Source organism: Maniola jurtina, chromosome 26, assembly GCF_905333055.1.
Source record: "Maniola jurtina chromosome 26, ilManJurt1.1, whole genome shotgun sequence".
NCBI classification, from domain to species: domain Eukaryota; kingdom Metazoa; phylum Arthropoda; class Insecta; order Lepidoptera; family Nymphalidae; genus Maniola; species Maniola jurtina.
Genome location: NC_060054.1, coordinates 7,501,362 through 7,527,631, shown reverse-complemented (window position 1 = coordinate 7,527,631; position 26,270 = coordinate 7,501,362). Strand labels below are relative to the sequence as shown.

The 26,270-nt window shown below is 38.3% G+C and overlaps 2 protein-coding genes across 3 annotated transcripts; both read right to left on the bottom strand.

Moving 5' to 3' along the window:
• LOC123878527 lies at positions 1 to 12,414 on the bottom strand. Of its 2 annotated transcripts, none has more exons than XM_045925746.1 (5): positions 12,010 to 12,414; positions 3,731 to 3,817; positions 2,940 to 3,016; positions 2,150 to 2,277; positions 1 to 1,149 (listed from the first exon to the last, which is right to left on the bottom strand). In XM_045925746.1, exons 1-5 carry the CDS (start codon positions 12,124 to 12,126, stop codon positions 986 to 988), a joined length of 573 nt encoding a protein of 190 aa, XP_045781702.1. In that variant the 5' UTR covers positions 12,127 to 12,414; the 3' UTR covers positions 1 to 985. The 2 variants fall into 2 exon arrangements, with proteins under 2 accessions (XP_045781702.1, XP_045781701.1); XM_045925745.1 differs by having other exon boundaries at positions 3 to 1,149; positions 2,940 to 3,031.
• Positions 12,415 to 23,675: 11,261 nt separating this feature from the next.
• Positions 23,676 to 26,109, bottom strand: LOC123878529 (ATP synthase subunit e, mitochondrial). Its single transcript, XM_045925748.1, has 3 exons — positions 25,951 to 26,109; positions 25,253 to 25,409; positions 23,676 to 23,904 (listed from the first exon to the last, which is right to left on the bottom strand). Exons 1-3 carry the CDS (start codon positions 25,999 to 26,001, stop codon positions 23,861 to 23,863), a joined length of 252 nt encoding a protein of 83 aa, XP_045781704.1. The 5' UTR covers positions 26,002 to 26,109; the 3' UTR covers positions 23,676 to 23,860.
• Positions 26,110 to 26,270: the final 161 nt, after the last annotated feature.

Here is a 26,270-nt window from a genome sequence, read left to right as displayed (position 1 = left end):
ATTGAAGTGATTATTAGATATTTTATAATTTTTATTTTAGTCATTAAAATAGAGACCCTACCTAAGTACCTAAGTAATTTTTTTAATGAAACATGGATAATTTACATGTTAGTTATGAACTAAAGTTAGTAAATTATTATTAAGAGTGGTATTGAAAATTAATTGTCTTTTAATTTAGTTTACAAAAAATCATAACATTATGATAGAGAAAGAGAATATAAAACTGGCGGCTCTATTGCGGTAGAATGACAATTACAATGTCACGATCGAAATCAACTCTGATTGGTTGACGCTCGCTCGCTATTGGCTACAATGCATTGTTGCAACAAGAATACCATAAATTCAGCCAATCACAACGATTGCGATTGTAATAATGATTGATGCAGGTTTTACGGAATGGAAAAACCTCAAATCGAAAGGACGGGTTAACTGTAGGTATTAAAAGTAGGCATAAGATGTTATTAATGATTAAATAGACGAGGTAGCGCCGGCGGCCATCTTGGCAGCTACGGCGGCAGCCACAGCGGCCGCCTTCTTCTTGACGGCGAGCGCGGTGCGCTGCTTCGCTGCGATCTACTTCTTCTGACTCTTCGATAGCTTACGCTTCTTGTTTTCATTCGCTTCTATCGAGCTAGCTACCGAATTATTATAGATTTTTTTTTTAGCTAGGTAGTTACTTATTCAAAGTTTGTAGTTACTTATGTTTCGTAATAATTGATTCTAGAAGTCCCTAAATAGGTATAATTTAGAGTACAGAAAGAACGAGGCGCATAATGCTTGTGTAATGTCCGACAGCTTCATTACTCTGAAGTTTATGATCTGTAGTTATAGTTAATGTCTCTATGTATCTGTACTCTATGTTAGTCTGAAAATGGTCTTCGAATAAAGATATGTAACAGCTTGCTTTTTGGTTTTCTTTAAAATCCAAAAGAACAGGTCACCCAGTAAGGATAAAAAGTAGGCATAAGGGATAAATAAGATGTTATTAATGGTTAATGGACGAAGTAGCGCCGGCGGCCATCTTGGCAGCGTTGGCGGCAGCCACAGCGGCCGCCTTCTTCTTGACGGCGAGCGCGGTGCGCTGCTTCGCTGCGATCTGCTTCTTCTGACTCTTCGATAGCTTACGCTTCTTGTTTTCACTCGCTACTGCTGCAAGACAGATTTCAACTTATAAGAATCAAACAACAAAACATCGGTCAAGTGCAAGTCGGCTTATACTTCTACTAGCTGATGCCCGCGACTTCGTCCGCGTGGATTTAGGTTTTTCAAAATCCCGTGGGAACTCTTTGGTTTTCCGGGATAAAAAGTAGCCTATGTGCTAATCCAGGATATTATCTATCTCCATTCCGAATTTCAGCCAAATCCGTCCAGTGGTTTTTGCGTGAAGGAGTAACAAACATACACATACACACACACACACACACACACACACACACACACACACACACACACACATACAAACTTTCGCCTTTATAATATTAGTGTGATACCATCGTACAAGAAATCACTTTTTAATTTTTTTAATTTACACGGCCGCCATTTTGAATTTTTTATTATTTGTTGTTATAGCGGCACTCTGTGACAACCCTCTACCTTAGGTTTACGACATACAGCTCGCTGACAGACGGACGGACCCTAAAAAATAAAGGAATTGTGATCATTATTGTGGTTTGCTATTGCAATTTGATTCCGGACACGCACCTCTAACTTTTCGGAGTAATATGCGTTCTAAGCAACTAAATATCACTTGCTTTAGCGGTGAAGGAAAACATCGCGAGGAAACCTGCATGCCTGAGAGTTCTCCATGTTCTCAAAGGTGTGTGAAGTCGCCTAATTCACATTTGGCCAGCGTCTAGATTATAGCCAAACCCTTGTTATTCTGAAAGAAAACCTGTGCACATTGTTCTCCTACTGTTATATGTACCTACAACTTTTTATGAAAAGAGCAACTGCTGAGTTTCTTGCCGGCTCTTTTCAGTAGAACCTGCATTCCGAAGTGACCGAACCGGTAGTAGAGTCACATACGAAGAATAACAAACACTATACTATAGTATTGTTATACGTGAAATAAATAAAACTTTGATCTTGACTATGAGTAGAGGCTGATCTACTTGACAAAAGAACTGGCGTGGACGACTGTATGACTTACCAGCTGCCAGCACGTTTCTATTGGAGGCGCTCCGAGCAAGCTCACCGAGCGTGCTGGCGAGCGCCGCGCCGAACCGCGTGCAGTCCGCTCGCGCTGCGGAGTGCGCGCGCAGCGCTAGTGTTGCCAACCTGAAAAAATATTGTTAGGTCATAGATTTTATTACACAACGAGTGGATATCGCGTGGTCCACTTTTCGCATAGTCAGCGATTGGCACTAGGGGCGAAATCTACAGAGCGCACTCTGACTGTGCTTAGACTTTTGTTTCAGTTAAAACGAGACAGATTTATGCCAGCGGTATAACGCTGTCTCGTTTTAACTCAATCTTAAGTCTGAGCAAAGTCAAAGTGCGCTCTATAAATCTCACCTAAGCCTACGTGTGTGTTTCGTTACGAACCGTTAAGGTATGGGATGTCCTGGGCCGTTTTTCCTGCTATGTACCTATAGTATTATGCTATTAATACCTTCAAAGCAAGAGTGAACAGGGTTCAGGTTCTAGGCAAGCGCGCTCCTACCAAGATCTAGCATGATTGTCGTCAAGCATAAACCTATCACGCAAAAAACAGGTAAGTAGGGTAAAGACGATGACTAGGTAGGGTGCATTGTCGGTCATAATTTCTCAACTACTAGAGGGTCTGAGTTACACGTTTCGGATAGGGACCCAAATAGCAAAACTTTTAACGGATGAACGTTGCACCTCATTGGCTGGGCAGCGCGTATCACCCATTCATATGAGAACCTGTCTCACTCACTCCTGTGACGAGACACGAGACAGCTCACGTTTGCACTCACCTGGCGGCCAGGTCGTGCTGGTCCACGTCCAGGTCGCAGCCGCTGGCAGTGATGTTCTTCTTGCCCTGCCCCACCATCTGCGACCAACGCAACTGTATAATAATAATAACAACATCACTATGTATTACAACACTGTTTACTTATGTAACCGTACATCAACAAGATATTTGAATACTAGCCGATGCCCGCGACTTCGCCCGCGTGGATTTAGGTTTTTCGAAATCCCGTGGGAACTCTTTGATTTTCCGGGATAAAAAGTAGCCTATGTGCTAATCCAGGATATTACCTATCTCTATTCCAAATTTCAGCCAAATCCGTCCAGTGGTTTTTGCGTGAAGGAGTAACAAACATACACACACACACACACACACATACAAACTTTCGCCTTTATAATATTAGTGTCATTTCATTATGTTTATGGATTTTATGCTGTTTCATTTCACATGTGAGCGCCTCTCTCCTCACCGCGTCGCCTCGTTATCGAAACATTGCATAGCTCGAGCTGCGCATCTTTCTCGCGCAGCTACTTTGCGGCGGCGCATCTTCATAGCGCATCCTCCTCGCACAGCTACATAGCGAAGATAGATTAGATAGATAGATAGATTAGAAGATAGATTACATAGATTTTCGAAGCGTAGATTCTTCGTAGCATAGCTGCATAGCACATCTCTGGTGGAGAGGCACCCCTATGCGTTGACGAATGACAAAAGCGAGTGGAAGAAGAAGGTTTTTTGCGTGGGCTGAGAAGTGAGGACAGGAAGATTGGGTGATGAGCTGGAGAGTCAGTTTACCTTGTAAGGCTGCGGGCAGATGCCGAACATGTATCTCTCGATGATTTGCTTCAGCTCGTCCGCGAACAGGAGCCCCGACACGTCATTCTGAAATACAAAACAATTCCTTCAAACATTTTCAAAATTAACTACGATTTTTTAACCCCCGACCCAAAAAGAGGGGTGTTATAAGTTTGACGTGTGTATCTGTCTATCTGTCTGTGGCATCGTGCGCCTAAACGAATGAACCGATTTTAATTTAGTTTTTTGTTTGAATGGTGGCTTGATCGAGAGTGTCTTTAGCTATAATCCAAGAAAATCGGTTCAGCCGTTTGAAAGTTATCAGCTCTTTTCTAGTTATTACTACAACCTTCACTTGTCGGGGGTGTTATAAATTTTTAATTTACACTTGTTTTAGTTTTTAATTTTATTCATTCTAGTTTTTAAATTATTATTATCCTTATCTGCCTAATTTAGTAGGTACATTAAAAGGTGCAGTTTATATGAATTGCAATACATATAGGTAACATGAGTAATCGCATGATAACTTCAGAGCATTAAATCTCGAGTGATCCAGCTTTATCATTTATTTATTTCGATATAATCGAAACAGCTTGCTCATTTTCGTAGCACTTGTGAATTTATTTATAAGATTGGTCTATATTGGCGGTGTTCCAGGGTTCGACTATTGACTGCGCCCTGGAGAATATGTCTGACTCGACTTGTGATGGAAGTCATTCAAGAGATAAATAAGGTCCGGGGACCGTGTAACTTTGAAACTAAATATTTTAACGGTAATTTGGATAAACCACAGACATTACAAGATTTCATTGAGTTTGATTGGTTAATATTCAAATGAGGGCCAAAATACGTTCGTTTGTAGAGCACTAGAATAAACTCCTCTTAAAGTACAGCAGCACTATAACTTTATGTTCTTAATTTAAAATAAATTTTCCGTCCTTTTTTAGCATTATTAAAAAGAAAAAGATGCAGATATTCTAAATTTAGTTTAGAGAAAGACATCAGAATCGACTCCTAACATGAGTAATCGCATGATAACTTAAGAGCATTAAATGTCGAGTGATCCAGTTTTATCATTTCGATATAATCCAAACAGCTTGCTCATTTTCGTAGCACTTGTGAATTTATTTATAAGATTGGTCTATATTGGCGGTGTTCCAGGGTTCGACTATTGACTGCGCCCTGGAGAATATGTCTGACTCGACTTGTGATGGAAGTCATTCAAGAGATAAACAAGGTTGATGCACTTCGGTTATTCCTATTAAACTATTTTTAGTAGTTTGAATAGACGTACGTTTCCTCCGCGCTTTCACACATCGTTTCGTATTTATTACTAGCTGATGCCCGCAGCTTCGCCCGCGTGGATTGGTCAGATCCCCTGCAGCATCAGGATTGAGGAGTTGGAGTCCAAATTTTTAATGAAACAATGTCGCGAAGTTCCTCTATCAATTAAAAAAGAAATGACGCAAATCGGTTCAGAAATCTCGGAGATTTCGGTGTACATAGGTAGAAAAACACAACTCCCTTTTTGAAAGTCGGTTAAAAAAGTAGCCTATGTTACTCCCTGGTCAATTCTCTACTTGTCTGTGAAAACCCCGTCAAAATCGGTCCAGCCGTTCCGAAGATTAGCCTTTTCAAACAGACAGACAGACAGACAGACAGACAGACAGACAGACAAAAATTTTAACAAACGTGTATTCAATGTTGGTATCGTTCAAATAACCCTATGAGCTTAATATGAGGTAGTTATTTCGAAATTACAGACAGACACTCCAATTTTATTTATTAGTATAGATATAGATAATACTAGCCCAGTAATTTGGTCGTCAAAAAGGGGCTTAACTGGAATGTTTTCAGAAGGTTATGCAAATTGGTGGTTTTATAGATTTCGATGTGTTCTTTCCGAATTTTTATTTTGCCACCTCGTACCCTTGGCGCTCGCGCCGCCATCTTGGAAAAATGGCGCCCCAAAACAGTTTTTTCACAATAACTTCTTTCCCACTCATTTTACGATAAAAATGGCAATGTAACAATTAAACTAGAGACAATTTCCTACAATTTGTGTAGTCACTTTTTTGTAGACTCAATAGTTTCAGCGTACGAGCGCCACAAAGCCCACTCCAACACTCGTTTTGGCTAAATAACTCATTTCCACACAACCATGTGGTAGAGTGAGTGGCGTGATTTTATTTTATGGTATCTCCAGGAGACGGTAGTCACCTTCAATTTAAGCTATCACTTCGTTCAGAGAATACTAACACTCTTCAGAATTCTGCTCGAGATAAGAGTAAATATACAGCATGCAGTTTCGATCTCATGTGAATATGAACCTTTTTTTTTGGGTTTCGAACCCACAGGATGCCAACAGGACCTTATTACTAAGTCTCCGCTGTCATCCGTCCGTCCGTCCATCCATCCGTCCGTCCGTCCGTCCGTCCGTTTGTCTGTCAGCAGGCTGTATCTCGTGAACCGTAATAGATAGAGAGTTGAAATTTTCACAAAATGTGTATTTCTATTGCCGTTATAACAACAAATAATAAAAATTTCAAAATGGCTGACATGAAAGTCAGTGTAAGATCAAAGCTGGCTAACTTGGAAAGGGTATGACCTCTGATCGGTTTCTACACGGCATTGTACCGGAACCCAAAATCGCTTTGCCGGTAGGGCGGTCTATTTTTAGTCAAGTGTCACTTAGGCTGAGATCTATAAAGCTAACTTTGATTTTGTTATACCGCCTGGCATGAATTAGTCTCGTTTTAACTGAAACAAAAGTCTAAGCAAAGTCAAAGTGCGGTCTATAGATCTCACCCTGTCTAGTGTAAAGTGTTACTAACTGACTGTATTCAATCAGATACGCGCTCGACCGGCGTGGGCGCAGTAAATATAGCAAAGCATAATTTATTATTTAACTACTTGTAACGGGTTTATTTTTACTCAGTAGTTTTTACCAGTATTTACACCACGTCTGCACTTTTACGACGGGCTTCAGAAACAATTCGATTTTTTACAAGCTTTATTTATATGTAAAAATACAATATATGTTTACTTCGTAAAAATGTATGGTAAGTGTAAAACTGGTCTCTTGCATGTCAGAACAGAATCAGTCTTTAAAAAAAAAACAGCCAAGTGCGAGTCAGTCTCGCGCACCGAGGGTTCAATACTCGGGTATTTTTACGACATCAAAAACTATTATGCATAAAAATAAATAAAAATTTACTGGCTTTGTAACCACAAAATCACTTTACTTGTGCTATATATAAGACCTACCTACCTACCAAATTTCATGATTCTAGGTCAACGGGAAGCACCATAATATGGAAGACAGCTCAATGAGTTGTGAAGCTGAAGTGACGATGGGCGGACAACACAGTCGAAGAATGTAGTATAGAAGCAGGCGTTATTTTGCGGAAGTCCATGACATACAAGGAACAAATGACAAACACATGACATACTTAAAAAAAAAGAAGCTTAATTTGCCATAATCCGCCAAACCACTGATCACTTTTCCTGCATGTTTATCAGTGGGAGGGCGCGCGGTGCATGTCTCATGCTGCATGTTGCAGCAAACTAGAAGATGCCCGCGACTCCGTCCGCGCGGATTTAGGTTTATTTAAAAATCCCGTGTGAACTCTTTGCTTTTCGGGGATAAAAAGTTGCCGAAGTTAATATCCTCTGTACCAAATTCATATAAATCGGTTAAACGGATAGATTCTTAAGAGTCCCGTAGGAACTCTTTGATTTTCGGGATAAAAAGTAGGCTATGTCCGTCCCCGGGATGTAAGCTAACTTTCCTTACCTACCAAATTTCATTATAATCGGTTCAGTGGTTGAGCCGTGAAAGCGTAGCAGACAGACAGACACACTTTCGCATTTATATTTGTTCCTATAAATATGGATGCCGGAAGATATATATACCGTTAGGTACTATAGTGAGTATATTTCAGAGGTGTGACGCTCGCAATCACTTCTAATTTAATGACACATTAGCTAGATATTAGCTAGTGCATAAATTCAGCCATAATTTACAATTACGCCTGGGCGCAAATGAATGATCTTTATAGCGATACTAGCTGACGCCCGGACTTCGTCGTGGATTTAGATTTTTAGAAATCCCGGGGGAACTCTTATGTTTTTCGGGATAAAAAGTAGCCTATGTGCTAATCCAGGATATTATCTATCTCCATTCCGAATTTCAGCCAAATCCGTCCAGTGGTTTTTGCGTGAAGGAGTAACAAACATAGGTACACACACACGAATCGATTGACACCTCATTCATTAAATCGGCCCAGTAGTTTAGGCGTTACGGTGGATCACACAATCTGGATACAAACATACACACATACATACATAGACTGCTAAAATCATAACCCTTCCTTTTGGCTTTGCCGCAGTCGGGTAAAAATTCTAATCACTTTTTGTTCCTTGTTCTTATGGAAAATTTTTGCTGTTTTTCTAAACAATGTAAGCACAATAAACGATGTAATTTTTCCGTATGACAAAAATATAGTCGTAAAATACCAGCGCGTCTGCGTACGCGCAGTGATGTAGAAGCGACATTATACAGCGTGTTGTTGTAAGCATTATACTGTACTAGAGCATGCCCGCGACTTCGTCCGCGTGGATTTAGGTCTTTAAAGATCCCGTGGGAACTGTTTGTTTTCCGGGATAAAATGCCTATGTCAAGGACCCAAGCTACCTCGGTACCAAACATACAAATCGGTTAAGCGGATGGGTCTTTAGGAATCCCGTGGGAACTGTTTGATTTTTCGGGATAAAAAGTTTCGTCCCCGGGATATAAGCTAACCCTTTCGTCTGAATCGGTTAAAATGTTGGACCGTGAAAAGGTAGCAGACAGACAGACACACTTTCGCATTTATAGTATTTGTAGTAACCACAAATTCACGGTTTTCAGATTTTTTCCTTTACTTGCGCTTTAAGACCTACCTACCTGCCTTTCATGATTCTAGGTCAACTGGAAATACCCTAAAAGTTTCTTGACAGACACGATAGACAGACAACAAAGTGATCCTACTCGTATAAGGGTTCGTTTAAGGTCCTCAGAGCACTCTCCATAGTATGCTTAATGCTACGTACTTACGTAGGACCAAAAAAACTAACTTAAAGTAAAACATAAACAGACTCTCACAAACAGGTAAAGAGTTATCTAAGAAGTGATCTAGGCTACAAGGGATTCTTAAAAACCTGACTCCATGCGGATAAAGTCAAGGGAACAAGCTAGTTTGTTGATTCAAAATGCGTAGCGTTTGCTACGCTACGCTACGACGCTACGTGAGGTCGGAAAGGACTCGGATTCGTAGCAGTCTCTATACTACTTGAGCTACTGGCTACACAGGACTCAAATAATACAACAAGACAGTGTAAATTAAAAATTTATAACACCCCTGGCAAGTGAAGGTTACAGTGACTAGAAAAGAGCTGATAACTTTCAAACGGCTGAACCGATTTTCTTGGATTATTGCTAAGAACACTCTCGATCAAGCCACCTTTCAAACAAAAAGAAACTAAATTAAAATCGGTTCATTACTTTAGGAGCTACGATGCCACAGACAGATACACACGTCAAACTTATAACACCCCTCTTTTTGGGTCGGGGGTTAAAAAAACTCAATCTAGTCATACACATTCTACACAGATTTTTTAAAATTAAATAAACTTTTAAAAGTGCTTTTGAATCATCAAAATAATTTACCACTGGTTCGTAATGTCGTCCCTACCGAGAAGAACCAGCAAGAAACTCGGCGGTTGATCTTTTTCAAAATTCAATTTATAGTATTTATTATGTTGTGTATAAAAGTAATTGAAGTCCCGCGCTTTGCTGGAGCGAGCTGCTGGCTGCAGGTCAAATCCACGTTCTTTTATCATTTACATAATCTTCGGTTGTGTAATATGCTTTTCTCAGGAGCATAATTTTAACAGATTTTTTTTTAACTTTGTGTAAAGGCAACACTTTCAATTTTCATTGATTCACAAACTGCAATACCCCAAAACGTACCTAAGGTAAACCTGTTTAGATTTAAATACAATATTCAAAATTCAAAATGTTTTTATTCAATTAAACTTTTGCAAGTGCTTTTGAATCGTCAAAATAATCTACCACTGGTTCGAAATGCCGTTCCTACCGAGACGAACCAGCAAGAAACTCGGCGGTTGCTCTTTTCAAGTGCATATTCAATTTACAATAATATGCCAAGTAAAATAAAATAATGTAATCAGCCTGTATTTGAAACACTTGCTCGACAAACGTACACGGGACGCTCTGACAGATTTGTGTTATTAGATTTAGGATTTTGCAATAAAATGTATATTTATGATTTTGACGTAACTATAACATAACATACGAACTAGTTTTTAAAGAAATAGACATTCAACATGCTTGTGGCCCAGTTGACAGAGTATATATAATATCGGTCTTATATGTATCCGCTGGATATAAGCAACGGTGATCCTTGTCTGTAACTAGATGGTCTGGTTGGAACTGGGTTCCTTTTGAGGTCAAAAGGAAAAACGGAACCCTCATAGGATCACTTTGTTGTCTGTCTGTCTGTCTGTCTGTCCGTCTGTCCGTCTGTCTGTCTAGCTATCAAAAAAATCTACAGGGTACTTTTCGTTGACCTAGAATCATGAATTTTGGCAAGTAGGTAGATCTTATATAGCACAAGTAAGGGGAAAAAATCCGGAAACCGTGAATTTGTAGTTACATCAAAAAAAACAATTTAAATGTGTTGATGAACAAATAATAATAAATTAGTAGGTATTTCCAATTTTCAAAGAAAGAACTATACCTACTAAGTGGGGTACCAAATGAAAGGCTTTTACCTCTACATTCTAAAACAGATTTTTATTTATTTTTATGCGTAATAGTTTTAGATTTATCGGGCAAAATGTCGGAAAAATACCCGAGTACGGAACCCTCGATGCGCGAGTCTGACTCGCACTTGGCCGTTTTTTTCACCGTTAAACCAAGTAATATTTAATTGCTTACAACGCACATAACTTTGAAAAGTTAGTGCATGCCCGGGATCGAATCGCGACCTTCATCATAGGAAGCGCACATCTTAACAGGGCTCTCTCCGTCACTTACTCCATACAATCGTAGTCCCAATTTCATTTGAATATTACGCAACCAAAGTCCATGTGCAGACATATTCTAGAAACTAATATCTGTGCTTGTGGTGTTTTAGATTTTTCTAAAAATATGTAGTTTCAAAATTACAGGGGCTCAAAGATTTGTATGTGAATTTTTAAGACCGCGTAACTTTGAACCCGAATATTTTAACGGAAATCTGGAAAACCACGGTCATAGATATTAGTTCCCGAAACGTTTCTACGAAATTCCATTGAGTATGATTGGTTAGTATTCCAATGAGAGACGAACTACGTTTGTATGGAGTGAGTGACGGAGAGACTCCTTAATCACTAGGCTATCATAGCTATAACATGTATTATTAGTACTGAAGTAAGTAATAACAATAAAACATGACCTCCGCTTTGTGCGTAACACATTTATTATTTTTAAATACTCAAAAAAGATCGCTGTTGTTGTGTGTGTCGCCAGAAATACGAAAATAATTCGCACTCCTTCGCAAATAATTCGATTATTAAGTTTTTAATATCTTGGCAGCTTCCAAGTCTTTGCTTTGGGCGAATGTTACATGAAAATAATCACACTAATATTATAAAGGCGAAAGTTTGTGTGTATGTGTGTGTGTATGTTTGTTACTACTTCACGCAAGACCACTGGATAGATTTGGCTGAAATTCAGAACAGAGATAGATAATATCCTGGCTTAGCACATAGGCTACTTTTTATCCCGGAAAACCAAAGAGTTCCCACGGGATTTCGAAAAACCTAAATCCACGCGGACGAAGTCGCGGGCATCTTAGCGGGCTAGTTGTTTAATATAATTAAAGTTTACAATCGCACTGCCCAGGGTCACTGGTAGAAATCTTTTATTAACGCCCGACCCAAAAAGAGAGGTGTCATAAGTTTGACGTGTGTATCTGTGTATCTGTCTGTGGCATTGTAGCTCCTAAACTAATGAACCGATTTTAATTTAGTTGTTTGTTGTTGAAAGGTGGCTTGCTCGAGGGTGTTCTTAGCTATAATCCAAGAAAATCGGTTCAGCCGTTTGAAAGTTATCAGCTCTTTTCTAGTTACTGCAACCTTCACTTGTCGGGGTGTTATAAATTTTTAATTTACACTTGTTAAATATTAATATGGATAGAGACGATAGGAGATGGTTGGTAATGGTATGTTACCTTATTAGTTGTCTTAACTTCCACACTTTCCTCCGAAGCTTTTCCATTAACTTGAACGCACAATAGCACCATCATAATCGGCACTAACAGTTTTCGACATAATGTTTTTCTTGCCATCTCTGTCCCAAATTATATAACTAAATATTAATTTAAGTTTTTGTAAACTAATTAATAAAATTGATTATTAAAAACCACGCTTTTCTTAATTTTTTAAGTATATTTTTTTTCTCCTATTTATTACAAATATTTTGCGTCAATTTGTGAATATTTTGCGATTAAATAGTCTATAAAAATATATATATTTCAAACTTAATCACTGTCCAGCCACAGCACAAAAAAAAAACTCAATTTATAAAATTGCAAGTATTTTTCCAAGATGGCCGCTGTCAAACCGTCATGGCCGACTCCAGATTTGAGACTGGATAAAATCCACGCGGACGACGCGTCGATATAATTATTTTTGGATTTATCGATGCTATATTCAAAGATTTCACAGATATATGCGTCAATAAACCCCAAAATCAAAATATTTTAATACAAATCCACTTTTACAAAGTTTTTGTAACTTATACAAGTAGTATTTGTACAAGTAGTAACTAGACCAAACAAGATTTATCGAATCTACTAAGTACTTATCGGTTGTGAGTTTTGACTCTATCGAGTATTTATTCATCCAAGACTCTATCCTATGGTTTGGAGAAACATATTAACTTTTCCGTTCCATAACTCAAAAGGAACAAGTGTAAATTAAAAATTTATTAAACCCCCGACAAGTGAAGGTTACATTAACTAGAAAAGAGCTGATAACTTTCAAACGGCTGTACCGATTTTCTCGGATTATAGCTAAGAACACTCTCGATCAAGCCACTTTTCAAACAAGAAAAACTAAATTAAAATCCGTTCATTAGTTTAGGAGCTACGATGCCACAGACAGATACACAGATACGCACGTCAAACTTATAACGCCCCTCTTTTTGGGCCGGGGGTTAAAAAGGAACCCTTTAGGATCACTTTGTTGTGCGTCTGCCCGTCTGTCTATTTGTCGAAACCCTTTTTCTCAAGAACGCGTGGAAGTATCAAGTTGAAATCAATATAAATTTTTGTGAGAATTTGTAGTTGACATATTTGATTATTGGCTTTATTTTTTTTCTGAATTTATTTTTACTGTGTAATTTCATTTAATTAGTGTAATTGGACTTAAAAGGTCCGTTCTAATTAAATAATTAATTAAATAAATAAATAATAAAATACCTAAGTACCTACTTATCGTATTCTTCTCGTATTTTTCTCTGCCCATTGCCACTTCAGCTACTCAACCAGTTTTTTTTTTAACCCCCGACCCAAAAAGAGGGGTGTTATAAGTTTGACGTGTGTATCTGTGTGTCTGTGTATCTGTGTATCTGTGTATCTGTCTGTGGCATCGTAGCGCCTAAACGAATGAACCGATTTTAATTTAGTTTTTTTTGTTTGAAAGGTGGCTTGATCGAGAGTGTTCTTAGCTATAATCTAAAAAAATTGGTTCAGCCGTTTAAGAGTTATCAGCTCTTTTCTAGTTTTCTTGTAGAAAAGAAGGTTAGATAAACGTTAGGTTCATAATATTATGTCAATTGACAAATGTCAAGCTGTCAAGATGGACGTTGCTTAAATACATAATTATTTATTTGAAAATGATGTTTTGGAAAACTCAGATACTTTGGATCGTCGGGGGTGTTATAAATTTTTAATTTACCTACACTTGTTAATCCTTTATTTATAGGCTTTTACATACTCAACCAGTTGAGCTATAATCGCTTACTCTGGTTCTCCTACGGATCTCCTTATGTCTGATTTGACCACGTAGAGAAACTCCAAGCATAGCTCTCTCCATCGCTCGCTGAGTGACTGAGCTTTCTTATGAGTGCTTAAAAGAGGGCTCTCTCCGTCACTCGTTTCATACTATCGTAGTTCCAATTTCATTTGAATATTAAGCAACTACGATTGTATGAAACGAGTGACGGAGAGAGCCCTGTTAAAGACCAAAGCTTTCGGATAGTGCGTGTCAGTGATAACATATCCGAGACATGGTCGCTAACTATGGACCTCATAAAAGAAATAACTCAAGGTCCTTTATTCATAACTAGAGTATGCCCGCGACTTCGTCCGCGTGGATTTAGGTTTTTAAAGATCCCATGGAAACTGTTTGATTTTACGGGATAAAAAGTTGCCAATGTCAATTACAGGGACGCAAGCTATCTCGGTATCAAATTTTATACAAATCGGTCAAGCGGATGAGTATTTAGGAATCCCGCGGGAACTGTTTGTTTTTCCGGGATAAAAAGTAGCCTATGTCCTTCCCCGGAATGTATCCTAAGTCTGTACAAAATTTCGTTAAAATCGGTTCAGCGGTTGAGCCGTGAAAGCGTAGCAGACAGACAGACAGACAGACAGACAAACTTTCGCATTTATAATATTAGTATGGATAATCAAAGTAAAAAATAGCGCAAAACTTTTAATTTTATCAATGAGATTCTCAAATTAAAGGGACTACCCAAATTCGCGTTAAGTAGGTAAGCATTGTATATTTTTACGTGAGATATTTCGAGCCCTTCAGACCCGTGGGTGGTGTCTGACGTACAACTAAACCGTCGCCAAACCATTGTGAAATATTGTTATTTGTAACCAGGGAATATACAAATCTTATCCAAGACAAATCTCATTACATGAATAAATCACAATTTGTATCTTTATGTCATTGACTTGGCAATTAGGCATTGTAAGGTCTACATCTCCTGAGGATGCTCCGGTGTCGGGGCGAAACGCGCGTCGAGTGGTGTTGGGATTTGTGTGGTGCTGCGTGATGGTGGTGCATGCTGGGTGGCTGGCTTTTCCTGCATGTTTATCAATGGGAGGGCGGGCGGTGCATATCGCATGCTGCATGTTGCACCATACAGATTTCGTTGGTTTGGCGGATTATAGCAAATTAAGCTTTTGGTTCCTTGTATATCATGGACTTCTGCAAAATAACGCCTGCTTAGCTATACTTTTTGTCATTTTTACGACAATTCGGTTTTCCCGGATAGCTATAGTATTAACTGCATCATCAACGATTGTTTGGTGTGATTATAATGGACGGACATAGGCTTTTCATCCCGGAAAATCAAAGAGTTCCCACAGGATTCCTAAAGACCCACCCGCTTAACCGATTTGTATGAAATTTGGTACCAAGGTATCTTGCGTCCCTGTAATTGACATAGGCATTTTATCCCGGAAAATCAAACAGTTCCCACGGGATCTTTAACCTAAATCCACGCGGACGAAGTCGCGGGCATCCTCTAGTTCTACATATTTGTGTGTATGTTCCACAAATAGCGATGGTAAGTAACGCAAAGGTCGGTAAGCGAATGTAAATCATGTGAACTGTAAACTGTATTGATGGTTTAATTGCCGCCGGCTATTTTTGAATGTTTCGGTTTTACCGTGGACGGATACTGGAGAATTTTCCAACAAAATATTATAATATCTATTGTGAACGAACAACCATGCCCTACCTATTACTTACTAGAAGATGCCCGCGGCTTCGCCCGCGTGGATTTCGGTTTTTTAAAATCCCGTAGGAACTCTATGATTTTCCGGGATAAAAAGTAGCCTATGTGCTAATCCAGGATATTATCTATCTCCATTTCGAATTTCAGCCAAATCCGTCCAGTAGTTTTTGCGTGAAGGAGTAACTAACATACACACACACACACACACACACACACACACACACACACACACACATACAAACTTTCGCCTTTATAATATTAGTGTGATGTGATATCTGAAAGAGTTCCGTACTCGGGTATTTTTCCGATATTTTGCACGATAAATCAAAAACTATTATGCATTTAAAAAATCTGTTTTAGAATGTACAGGTAAATCCCTTTCATATTATGAAACCCCACTTGGTATAGTTATCTTACTTTGAAAATTGAAACACATTTTATGATGTAACCACAATTTCACGGATTTTTCCTTTACTTGTGCTATAAAAACTACCTACCTGCCAAATTTCATGATCATAAGTCGACTGGAAGTACCTACCCTATAGGTTTTCTTGACAGACACGACAGACGGACAGACAGAAAACAAAGTGATCACACTATTATAATATTATAAAGGAGAAAGTTTGTATGTGTGTGTGTGTGTGTATGTTTGTTACTCCTTCAAGCAAAAACTACTGGACGGATTGGGCTGAAATTTAGAATGGAGATAGATTATACCCTGGATTAGCACATAGGCTACTTTTTTATCCCGGAAAATTAAAGAGTTCCCACGGGAATTTTAAAAAACCTACATCCACGCGAACGAAGTCGCGGGTATCAGCTAGTCATTTATAAGATTTCCGTCTTTCCCTTTGAGGTACGGAAGCCTAAAAATGACTCTACAGTGTACGTCCATAATTACAGTCCATTAGGTGTGTTTGAAATACCTTCAAGTCAATAGCATTTCGTTTCGCACTAATACTTTACGCTATTTCGACGTGTCGGCATTTTCAAAGCTTTCCCATTTTTCCCGAACTACTCTATAATTTTTAACCCCAGACCCAAAAAGAGGGGTGTTATAAGTTTGACGTGTGTATCTGTGTGTCTGTGTATCTGTCTGTGGCATCGTAGCTCCTAAACTAATGAACCGATTTTAATTTAGTTTTTTTGTTTGAAAGGCGGCTTGATCGAGATTGTTCTTAGCTATAATCCAAGAAAATCGGTTCACCCGTTTGAAAGTTATCAGCTCTTTTCTAGTCACTGTAACCTTCACTTGTCGGGGGTGTTATTTTTTAATTTACACTTGTTATCCGATGTAAATCTATGTTCAGAATTTCAGCGAGATAAAGTCTATCGATTGAATATCGGCCATGCAGTCATTCTCAATGAAGTTTGAGCACAGCTGCACTTTCTATTCCCTCACTCTCTTACTCCAATTAATTAAATAAGCACTACCCATATTATAACTGCGATAGTGTGTTTAATTGTTGGTTTGTTGTTTTGTCCTTCAATCACGTCGCAACGGAGCAATGGATCGACAAGATTTTTTGCGCGGGTATAGTTAGAGACCCGACATAGGCTACTTTTTATCCCGGAAAATCAACGAGTTTCCACAGGATTTTTTAGGATGTAAATCTTCTTCGTGCCCATGACAAGACACTGGCCAAATGCGGATTGGCAGACTTCACACACATTTGAAAACATTATGGAGAATTCTCAGACATGCAGGTTTCTTTCACCGTTAAATCAACTGATATTAATCCATACTACAGACAGACAGACACACTTTCGCATTTATATATTATAAATGCGAAAGTGTGTCTGTCTGTCTGCTACTTTTTCACGGTCCAACAGTTTTACCGATTTTGATGAAAGGTACAGAGTTAGCTTACATCCCAAGGAAGGACATATGCTACTTTTTATCCCGGAAAATCAAAGAGTTCCCACGGGATTCTTTTAAGCCCATCTGTTTAACTGATTTATGTGAAAGGTACAGAGGTAGCTTGCATTCCGCAAATTGACATTAGCAACTTTTTATCCTGGAAAATCAAAGAGGAATTCCGACAGGATTAAAAAAACCGGCGAAGTTCGAGTCAGACTCGCGCACTGAGGATTCTGTACTCGGGTATTTTTTCCAACATTTTGCACGATAAATCAAAAACTATTATGCATAAAAATAAATAAAAATCTGTTTTAGAATGTACAGGTAAAGTCCTTTCATATGATACCCCACTTGGTATAGTTATCTTACTTTGAAAATTGAAACATATTTTTTTTGTTTTTTTAATGATGTGACCACAAATTCGCGGTTTTCAGATTGATTTCTGTACTTGTGCTATAAGACCTACCTACCTGCCAAAATTCATGATTCTAAGTCAACGGGAAGTACCCTATAGGTTTCTTGATAGACACGATGGACGGACGGACAGACAGACAGACAGACAACAAAGTGATCCTATAAGGGTTCCGTTTTTCCTTTTGAGGTACGGAACCCTAAAAACAACTAAATCCAGGCAGACGACGTGTTGGTTATTTAGCTATAGTAACCATAAACACCTGTTTTTACGACATATTTACCTACCGTCGCCAGTCGTAACCTGGCTTGATGTTGCCATTAAAACACTATCAAAATATATCGATTTTATGACTTTACCTTCCGATCGATATAAGCTATACCTATGTTCTTTGTATAACATAGCAACCAATATTACAGCCTAAAAATCAGTCAAGTGCGAGTTAAGTGCACAAACGAAGGGTTCCGCACCATCGTACGAGAAATAACACTTTTTTAGGGTTCCGTACCTCAAAAGGAAAAACGAAACCCTTATAGGATCACTTCGTTGTCTGTCTGTCTGTCTGTTTGTCTGTCCGTCCGTCTGTCGTGAAGCATGAAATTTGGCAGGTAGGTAGGTCTTATAGCAGAAGTAAAGGAATAAATCCGAAAACCATAAATTTGTGGTTACATCATAAAAATAAATTAAAATGTGTTTCAAAGTAAGACAACTATACCAAGTGGGGTATCATATGAAAGGGCTTTATACCTGTACATTCTAAAACAGATTTTGTATTTTTATGCATAATAGTTTTTGATTTATCGTGCAAAATGTCGGAAAATTTACCCGAGTACGGATCCCTCGGTGCGCGAATCTGACTCGCACTTGGCCGGTTTGTTTTTAACTTTTATGGCAGGCGTTTTAATTTTTTTATTATTGTTGTTATATCGGCAATAGAAATATACATTCTATGGAAATTTCAACTCTCTACCTATTACAGTTCACGAGATACAGCCCGCTGACAGACAGACAGACGGACGGACAACGGAGGTTTCGTAGTAGAATTCCGTTGGCACCCGTCGAGTAGGTACGGAACTCTCTAAAGCTTCCGAAATTCGCCAAATCATATAGGAAGCATATTCAAATTCAAATTCAAAATATTTTTATTCCATTAGACTTTTACAAGTTCTTTTGAATAGGTAGTCAAAAGCATCTACCACTGGTTGGAAGAACCAGCAAGAAACTCGGCGGTTGCTCTTTTCAAAGATTTGATATACAATACTGGAGCTAATTGCAGGTCAAATCCACGCTCTTTTATCATTTACATAATCTTCGATAGTATAATATGCTTTTCTCAGGAGCATATTTTTAATAGATTTTTTGAACCTGTGTAAAGGCAAGTCCAAAATTGGCTGAGGAATTTTGTTATAAAAGATTATACCCATTCCCACAAATGACTTTTGGACCTTCCTGATATAGGTTAGTAATACCTAAAATTACTGTGTTTCGAGATATCCTAAATTTATTTGTCTACTAGCCGATGCCCGCGACTTCGCCCGCGTGGATTAAGGTTTTTCGAAATCCCGTGGGAACTCTTTGATTTTCCGGGATAAAAAGTAACCTATGTGCTAATCCAGGATATTATCTATCTTCATTCCAAATTTCAGCCAAATCCGTCTAGTAGTTTTTGCGTGAAGGAGTAACATACACACACACACACACACACACACACACACACACACACACACACACACACACACACACACACACACACACACACACATACAAACTTTCGCCTTTATAATATTAGTGTGATGTGATAATCTTAGCAGTAATTTGGCCCTGAAAATAATGGAACACAGACAATCTAGTTTTCGCCAAACGCATTTATTAGATGAATCATAGATTAGGATATATCCTAGCAATCGTTTGTTATGAAAAAAATAAAAGCGAACGGGTTTTTTATGAAATAATTTAAATTTTGAGCAACACATAACACGTTCCTTGGACCATTGCCAAGGGACGGAGTAGCGTTTAGTTTGTATAAATATCATTATTTGATGATGATAGTTTGAAAAAAAATTTGCGTATTATTCCAATGAACTAAATTACAGAATATACGATGCTGGTGACCAAACTTCGTTCCCGTGGATATAGGTTTTTTAAATATCCCGTGGGAACTCAATGATTTTCCGGGATAAAAAGTAGCCTATGTGTTAATCCAGGGTATAATCTATCTCCATTTCAAATTTCAGTCAAATCCGTCTAGTAGTTTTTGAGTGAAAGAGTGACAAACGTACATACACCCATCCATACATACAACCTTCGCGTTTATAATATTAGTAGGATAATACTCAGATAACTCGTCCCGGTTCACATACCAAATTTAATATACATAGGTTCTAAGATATACAAAGGTATATGGTCTATGGTCTTAAAATAACAGGGTAAATCTCTCAATATTATGCATACAAACTTACATTATATTCATTGTACAGAACACTCCCTACGGAGTCCAACTCGCACTTGTGTACTAGCTCGCTCTACATGATATTAGGACAAGCCAACATTTTGCGGATCTACTCATTTTTAGGGTTCCTTTGCGCCGGCCCTGAGTCGCAGAAAAATCTTTAGCAACAGAAGTTATTTGCATCATTCGGTGTTCTTAAAAAAAGAGTTCGTCTCAGAAACAAACCATTAATAGTGTAATTTATCGATCTCACTTAAGAGGGCTCTCTCCGTCACTCGTTTCATACAATCGTAGTTCCAATTTCATTTGAATATTAAGCAACCAAAGTCCATGAAATTTTGCAGACATATTCTAGAAACTAATATCTATGTCTGTGGTTTTCCAGATTTCCGTTAAAATATTCGGTTTGAAAGTTACGCGGTCTTAAAAATTTACATACAAATCTTTGAGCCCCTGTAATTTTAAAACTATACATTTTTAGAAAAATCTAAAACACCACAGACACAGATATTAGTTTCTAGCATATGTCTGCAAAATTTCATGGACTATGGTTGCTTAATATTCAAATGAAATTGGAACTACGATTGTATGAAACGAGTGGAAACGAGTGCCCTGTTAAATCTTCCTATCAAGATGGTTCATCTCACTGTCAACCATTATAGCAGACACATAAACCAGCAAGTGACGTATTTTAGGCTAAAATACATCAATTTCTAGCGCTCTTTGATGTTTTCCATGTTCTTTACAACCTCTCTCGGTGTGTGGCGACATTCGTTGCGTAACGAAGGTCGAGTAGAAGCTGAATGAAGGGACCGCGGAGGGACTCTTCTGGCCTAACGTAACCCATTAAAAAAATGCGTGTATCCTTAACGCGCGATTGAAATAAGAGATAAGATTAAACGCGCGTCATTTCTTGAAAAACCGGCCAAGTGCGAGCCAGACTCGCGCACCGAGGGTTCCGTACTCGGGTATTTTTTTGCGACATTTTGCACGATAAATCAAAAACTATCATGCATAAAAATAAATAAAAATCTGTTTTAGAATATACATGTAAAGCCCTTTCATATGCTACCCCACTTGTTATAGTTATCTTACCTACTTTGAAAATTGAAACACATTTTAATTTTTTTTCTGTGGTGCAACCACAAATTCACAGTTTTCGGATTTATTCCTTTACTTGTGCTATAATACCTACCTACCTGCCAAATTTCATGATTCTAGGTCAACGGGAAGTACCCTATAGGTCTCTTGACAGACACGACGGACGGACGGACGGACGGACAGACAGACAGACAACAAAGTGATCCTATAAGGGTTCCGTTTTTCCTTTTGAGGTACGGAACCCTAAAAAGATGATGATGCACCGTCCCTGATGGCCAGACCCTGGTTTAACCACTTGCAACATGCCAGGTCACTGCAGACGTAGGATCATGAAAATTAAACGATGTCGCGGTTAGATTTAACGGCAGGAACGGCAGATTTAGCATTTTATAGCCGATATTAAAATGTTTACAACGGATACATTCAGTTTAGATATTTGTCGTTTTCGCGAAAGCCGTAATGGTGCAGAGGTAAGGTATGGAAGCAGTCGCATATTCGAATACCTACTAACAGGATCCCCAACCTCAATTCATGAAGCCCTCCGCAACCTGGGCGGTCTCCTCGGCTTCTGGAGCGAGCTTGGATGGCTGGAGTGAAGGCTTCGGCGGGGAGGGGCAACGCACGCACAACAGACGGAAACGTTTAAGTGCGGAAACCAGCCCAGAGAGAGAAAGAGAAAGAAGAACAGGTACAATATCTAAATTTTCAAGCATCATCATGATCAAACGTTCGCCGGCCCATTACTGAGCACAGGTCTCCTCTCAGAGTGAGAAAAGGGTTTAGGACATGGTCTACCACGCTGGTCAAGTGGGGACTGGCAAACTTCACACACCTTTGAGAACGTTATGGAGAACCCTGAGGCTTGATAAGCCTTGTGGTTAAGACATCGGCTTCCTTCTCAGGGAGTGTGGGGTTCAATTCCGGGCATCAACTCTAACTTTTTGGAGTTATGCATGTTTTTACCCGACTGCGGCAAAGCCAAAAGGAAGGGTTATGATTTCAGCAGTCTATGTATGTGTGTATGCGTTTGTATCCAGATTCTGTGTGTTCCACCGTAGCGCCTAAACTACTGGGCCGATTTTGATGAGTGAGGTGTCAATTGATTCGTTGTAAAGGTCCGGGTGACATAGGCTATACATATTTTGTACGAGAAAAATTGACCTAGCGGATGTTACATCAAAAATAGTGGGGGTCTCCAAAAATATTTTTTTGCTATTGTATCGAGTGGGGTGTCAATTGAAAGAGACAATTATGAATTCGTGATTATAAATGTCATATAAATGTACAACATTAAAATACACCAACCGATAGTCAAACAATTTTACTCTAATATTTCAGCGTTTATTAAGACAATCGCAGTCGGATTTTAGTTTTCGACTTTATTTTATTGGGCAATTAAAACTAAACTTGCTTGAATAGTGAAGGAAAATTTCATAAGGAACCTTGAATGTTAGAGTTCTCCATAATGTTATCGGTGGTGTATCAAGTTATTTAATCTACGCTTGATCAGTGTGACGGTAAATGCCCTAAACTTTTCTCATTCTTTACGTCATTAATTTATTATCAATATTAACAAACTATTACAACATTAACAAATCCAACAATGTGACTACTAAGAAGAAAAGAGCAACTACTGAGTTCCTTGCTGACACTTCTCAGTAGAATCTGCATTCTGAACCAGTGGTAGAGTCTTGACTTATCATAAGTGGCACACGATATCCTAAATGAAATAAATAAATTTCATTTCACTTCTTTCAATTCCATTCCATTAAAAAAAAAACCGGCCAAGTGCGAGTCAGACTCGCGCACTGAGGGTTCCGTACTCGGGTATTTTTTACATTTTGCACAATAAATAACAGACAAACAGACAGACAGACAACAAAGTGATCCTATGAGGGTTCCGTTTTTCCTTTTGAGATACGGAACCCTAAAAAAGTATACAATGTTGCCTATTTGAATTGACTTTGAAAAGGAGAGCGGTTCTCAGTAGTGGGCCGGCTATTGAGATGATGATGACATTATTAGTCACTAGCCGATGCCCGCGACTTCGTACGCGTGGATTTAGGTTTTTCGAAATCCCGTGGGAACTCTTTGATTTTCCGGGTTCAAAAGTAGCCTGTGTACTAATCCACGATATTATCTATCTCCATTTCAGCCAAATCCGTCCAGTGGTTTTTGCGTAAAGGAGTAACAAACATACACACACACACATACACACAAACTTTCGCCTTTATAATATTATAGTGTGAAGTGTGATTAGTATGATGTTCATTTCATGTTATAATATAAATCCTTCAAAGGGTTAAAATAAAAACACAATAATTTTTTCACCTATACTTCATAAATACATTATTATAAAGATGGAATTGTTACCATTTCTTAAAACTGTTTTTTTACATAGATCTTTTTACACAAAGCCATATTATTGTAACGGCAACACTGATTTTAGGATGGCAGCTTTTTAACACTATTTAACTTATGAACTAACTTTCTTCATATTGTTTCTATTTCTTGGTGGCCACCATCTCTTCCAGTGCTTTTATTTCAGCTGGAAACGAAACAATAAAATTATTAACTCTCATTCTTTATATTATAGTTCTCAGTGACACGAAGAAATTAAATCCATAAAATAATTGCAAAAGTATGTCTGTCTGTCTGTCTGCTACCTTTTCACAACCCAACAGTTTTACCGATCTTGATGAAATGTAGCTCACATCCAGGGGAAAGACATAGACTACTTTTTATCCCAGAAAATCAAACAGTTCCTAGAGGATTCTAAAAGGCCCATTCGTTTAACCGATTTATATGAAACGAGAATGGTCACGTGGATTTCAGTTTTTTTTAAATCCCGTAGGAACTCTTTGATTTTCCGGGATAAAACGTAACCTATGTCCTTCCCTGGGATGTATCCCATTCCTATACCTTTCATTAAAATCGGTTCAGTGGTTGGGCCGTGAAAACGTAGCAGACAGACAGACAGACACAACAACACACAAGGCAATTATAACATTAGTATGGATTTGGTACAGATGTAGCTTGCATCCCGGAATTTAGCATAGGCTATTTTTTATCTTGGAAAATTAAAGTTTCCATAGGATTTACAAAAACCTAAATCGCAGGCATCATCTTGTGGTAAATAAAACTATAATAATTTTATATGCTATCATTCCAAATTGCTAACTTAGTGTTTAACACTCAATGATAGCCACCAAGCTCATTTGACATTTGTTTTTAATCCATTGAAGATTTTTTAGGAAAAATTATTTTAACATCACTCAGTGAAGCAACAATGTAGAACCAACCAAAGTCAAATGAGCTCAGTGCCTATCATTCCATATTAGACACTGAGTAAGTGGATCACACTGCAGGTACTTTGTTCATGTAAGTTACGGTCGGTGACGCATCAAAGACTTTCAGTGTGATTCGCTAACTCAGTAACACTAAGCACATTTTTTAATCCACTGAAGGCTTTCTACAAAAAAATATTTTACTATCACCCAGAGAAGTAGTAATGTAGAACCAAAGAACCTCGGTGGCTATCATTCAGTATTAATACATCGATGTATTAGACACTGAGTTAGCAAATCTAGTATAATACTGAGCAGAGTAGAGTGCAGTGGATTACGAGCACATCAGTACATTTTATAACCAGGAATAATAAATAAACTTTAGTACGATTACTAATTACGAGTTTTATTTATTCCATTTTTATGAGAACAACAATCATATTAATATCGTCATAGTAACACAAAAGTCACTACTCTTAAACTCTTCTATCGACTATAAAAAGTATCTATATCAGCAAATTACCTATATAATGTGATAATAATATCCGATTAGACATACTTGGTATCTTGTTTGAAAAAACTTAGATTAAAAGTCAGTGGAACTCTTACCCGCCGCAGCCAGTGCCTTCTCCTTCCTCAGCTTCTCATCTCGGATCACCTTTTCCTTGGCTTCAATCTCCCTCAGCTTGGCTTCCTTCTTGGACAGTCTGTTCTGGTGGAAGGCTCCGTACAGGATTCCTGTCGCTAGGAAGGACCAGCGACCAAACTGGATACAAGGAATTTTATTCATATAACAGGAGAAACTAACTACAATCATGTTATCATCATCAACCATCGCCAGCACACTACTGAGCACGGGTTTCCTTTCCGATTGAGAAGGGTTTGGCCATAATGCCAGCTAAGTGTGAATTGGCTTGTTGACTTCACACACCACCGAGAACAATATGTTGAACTCTCAGGCATACAGGTTTCCTTACGATATTTTCCTCTCCGAAATGTTAAAGGCGCGCCCGGGAGATCGAAATACGGACCCCCATTAGGAGAAGGATTGGTTTCAGTAGAAGAGCTTTTCATACCTGTTTGTAGTCACTCTAAAAACGGATGACTTCATGTTTCATAAACCTAGTGTTTATGAAACTAGACCTATCCCTAGTGTCTATTTCATTTGAAAAACATCTGATTTCAACTGTGCGTAAAAAGTGAAGTAGGAAAAGAACTAGGGGGCATAAAAAAGTACTTAATCTGAGTTGGAAAACACTGTTACATAATTCAGTGTTTGTAAAAGTTGAAAAAAAACCAAAGCTTACCTTGATCAAAGGCGAGATTTTTACAGGAGGGCCGTACGGAAGATTAGACATGATGGTTAATTTTTTGGGAAACTATGAATCCAAATAGGATTTTTCACGAAACCCAAAATAATTTCGCTGCACAGAGGTTATATTTTAATGTTACCAGAAGAGAAAAAAATACATATGTTTCATTATGCTCCTTTTCATGTATACATTTTTAGTTAATAAAAATATTAAATCACATGATTTAAAAGTAACTTAAATTTTAAGTAGATATATAAATGACCATTTTCATAAGATTTTTTGTAGGTAATTTGTAAAAAAAAAATTAAACATTT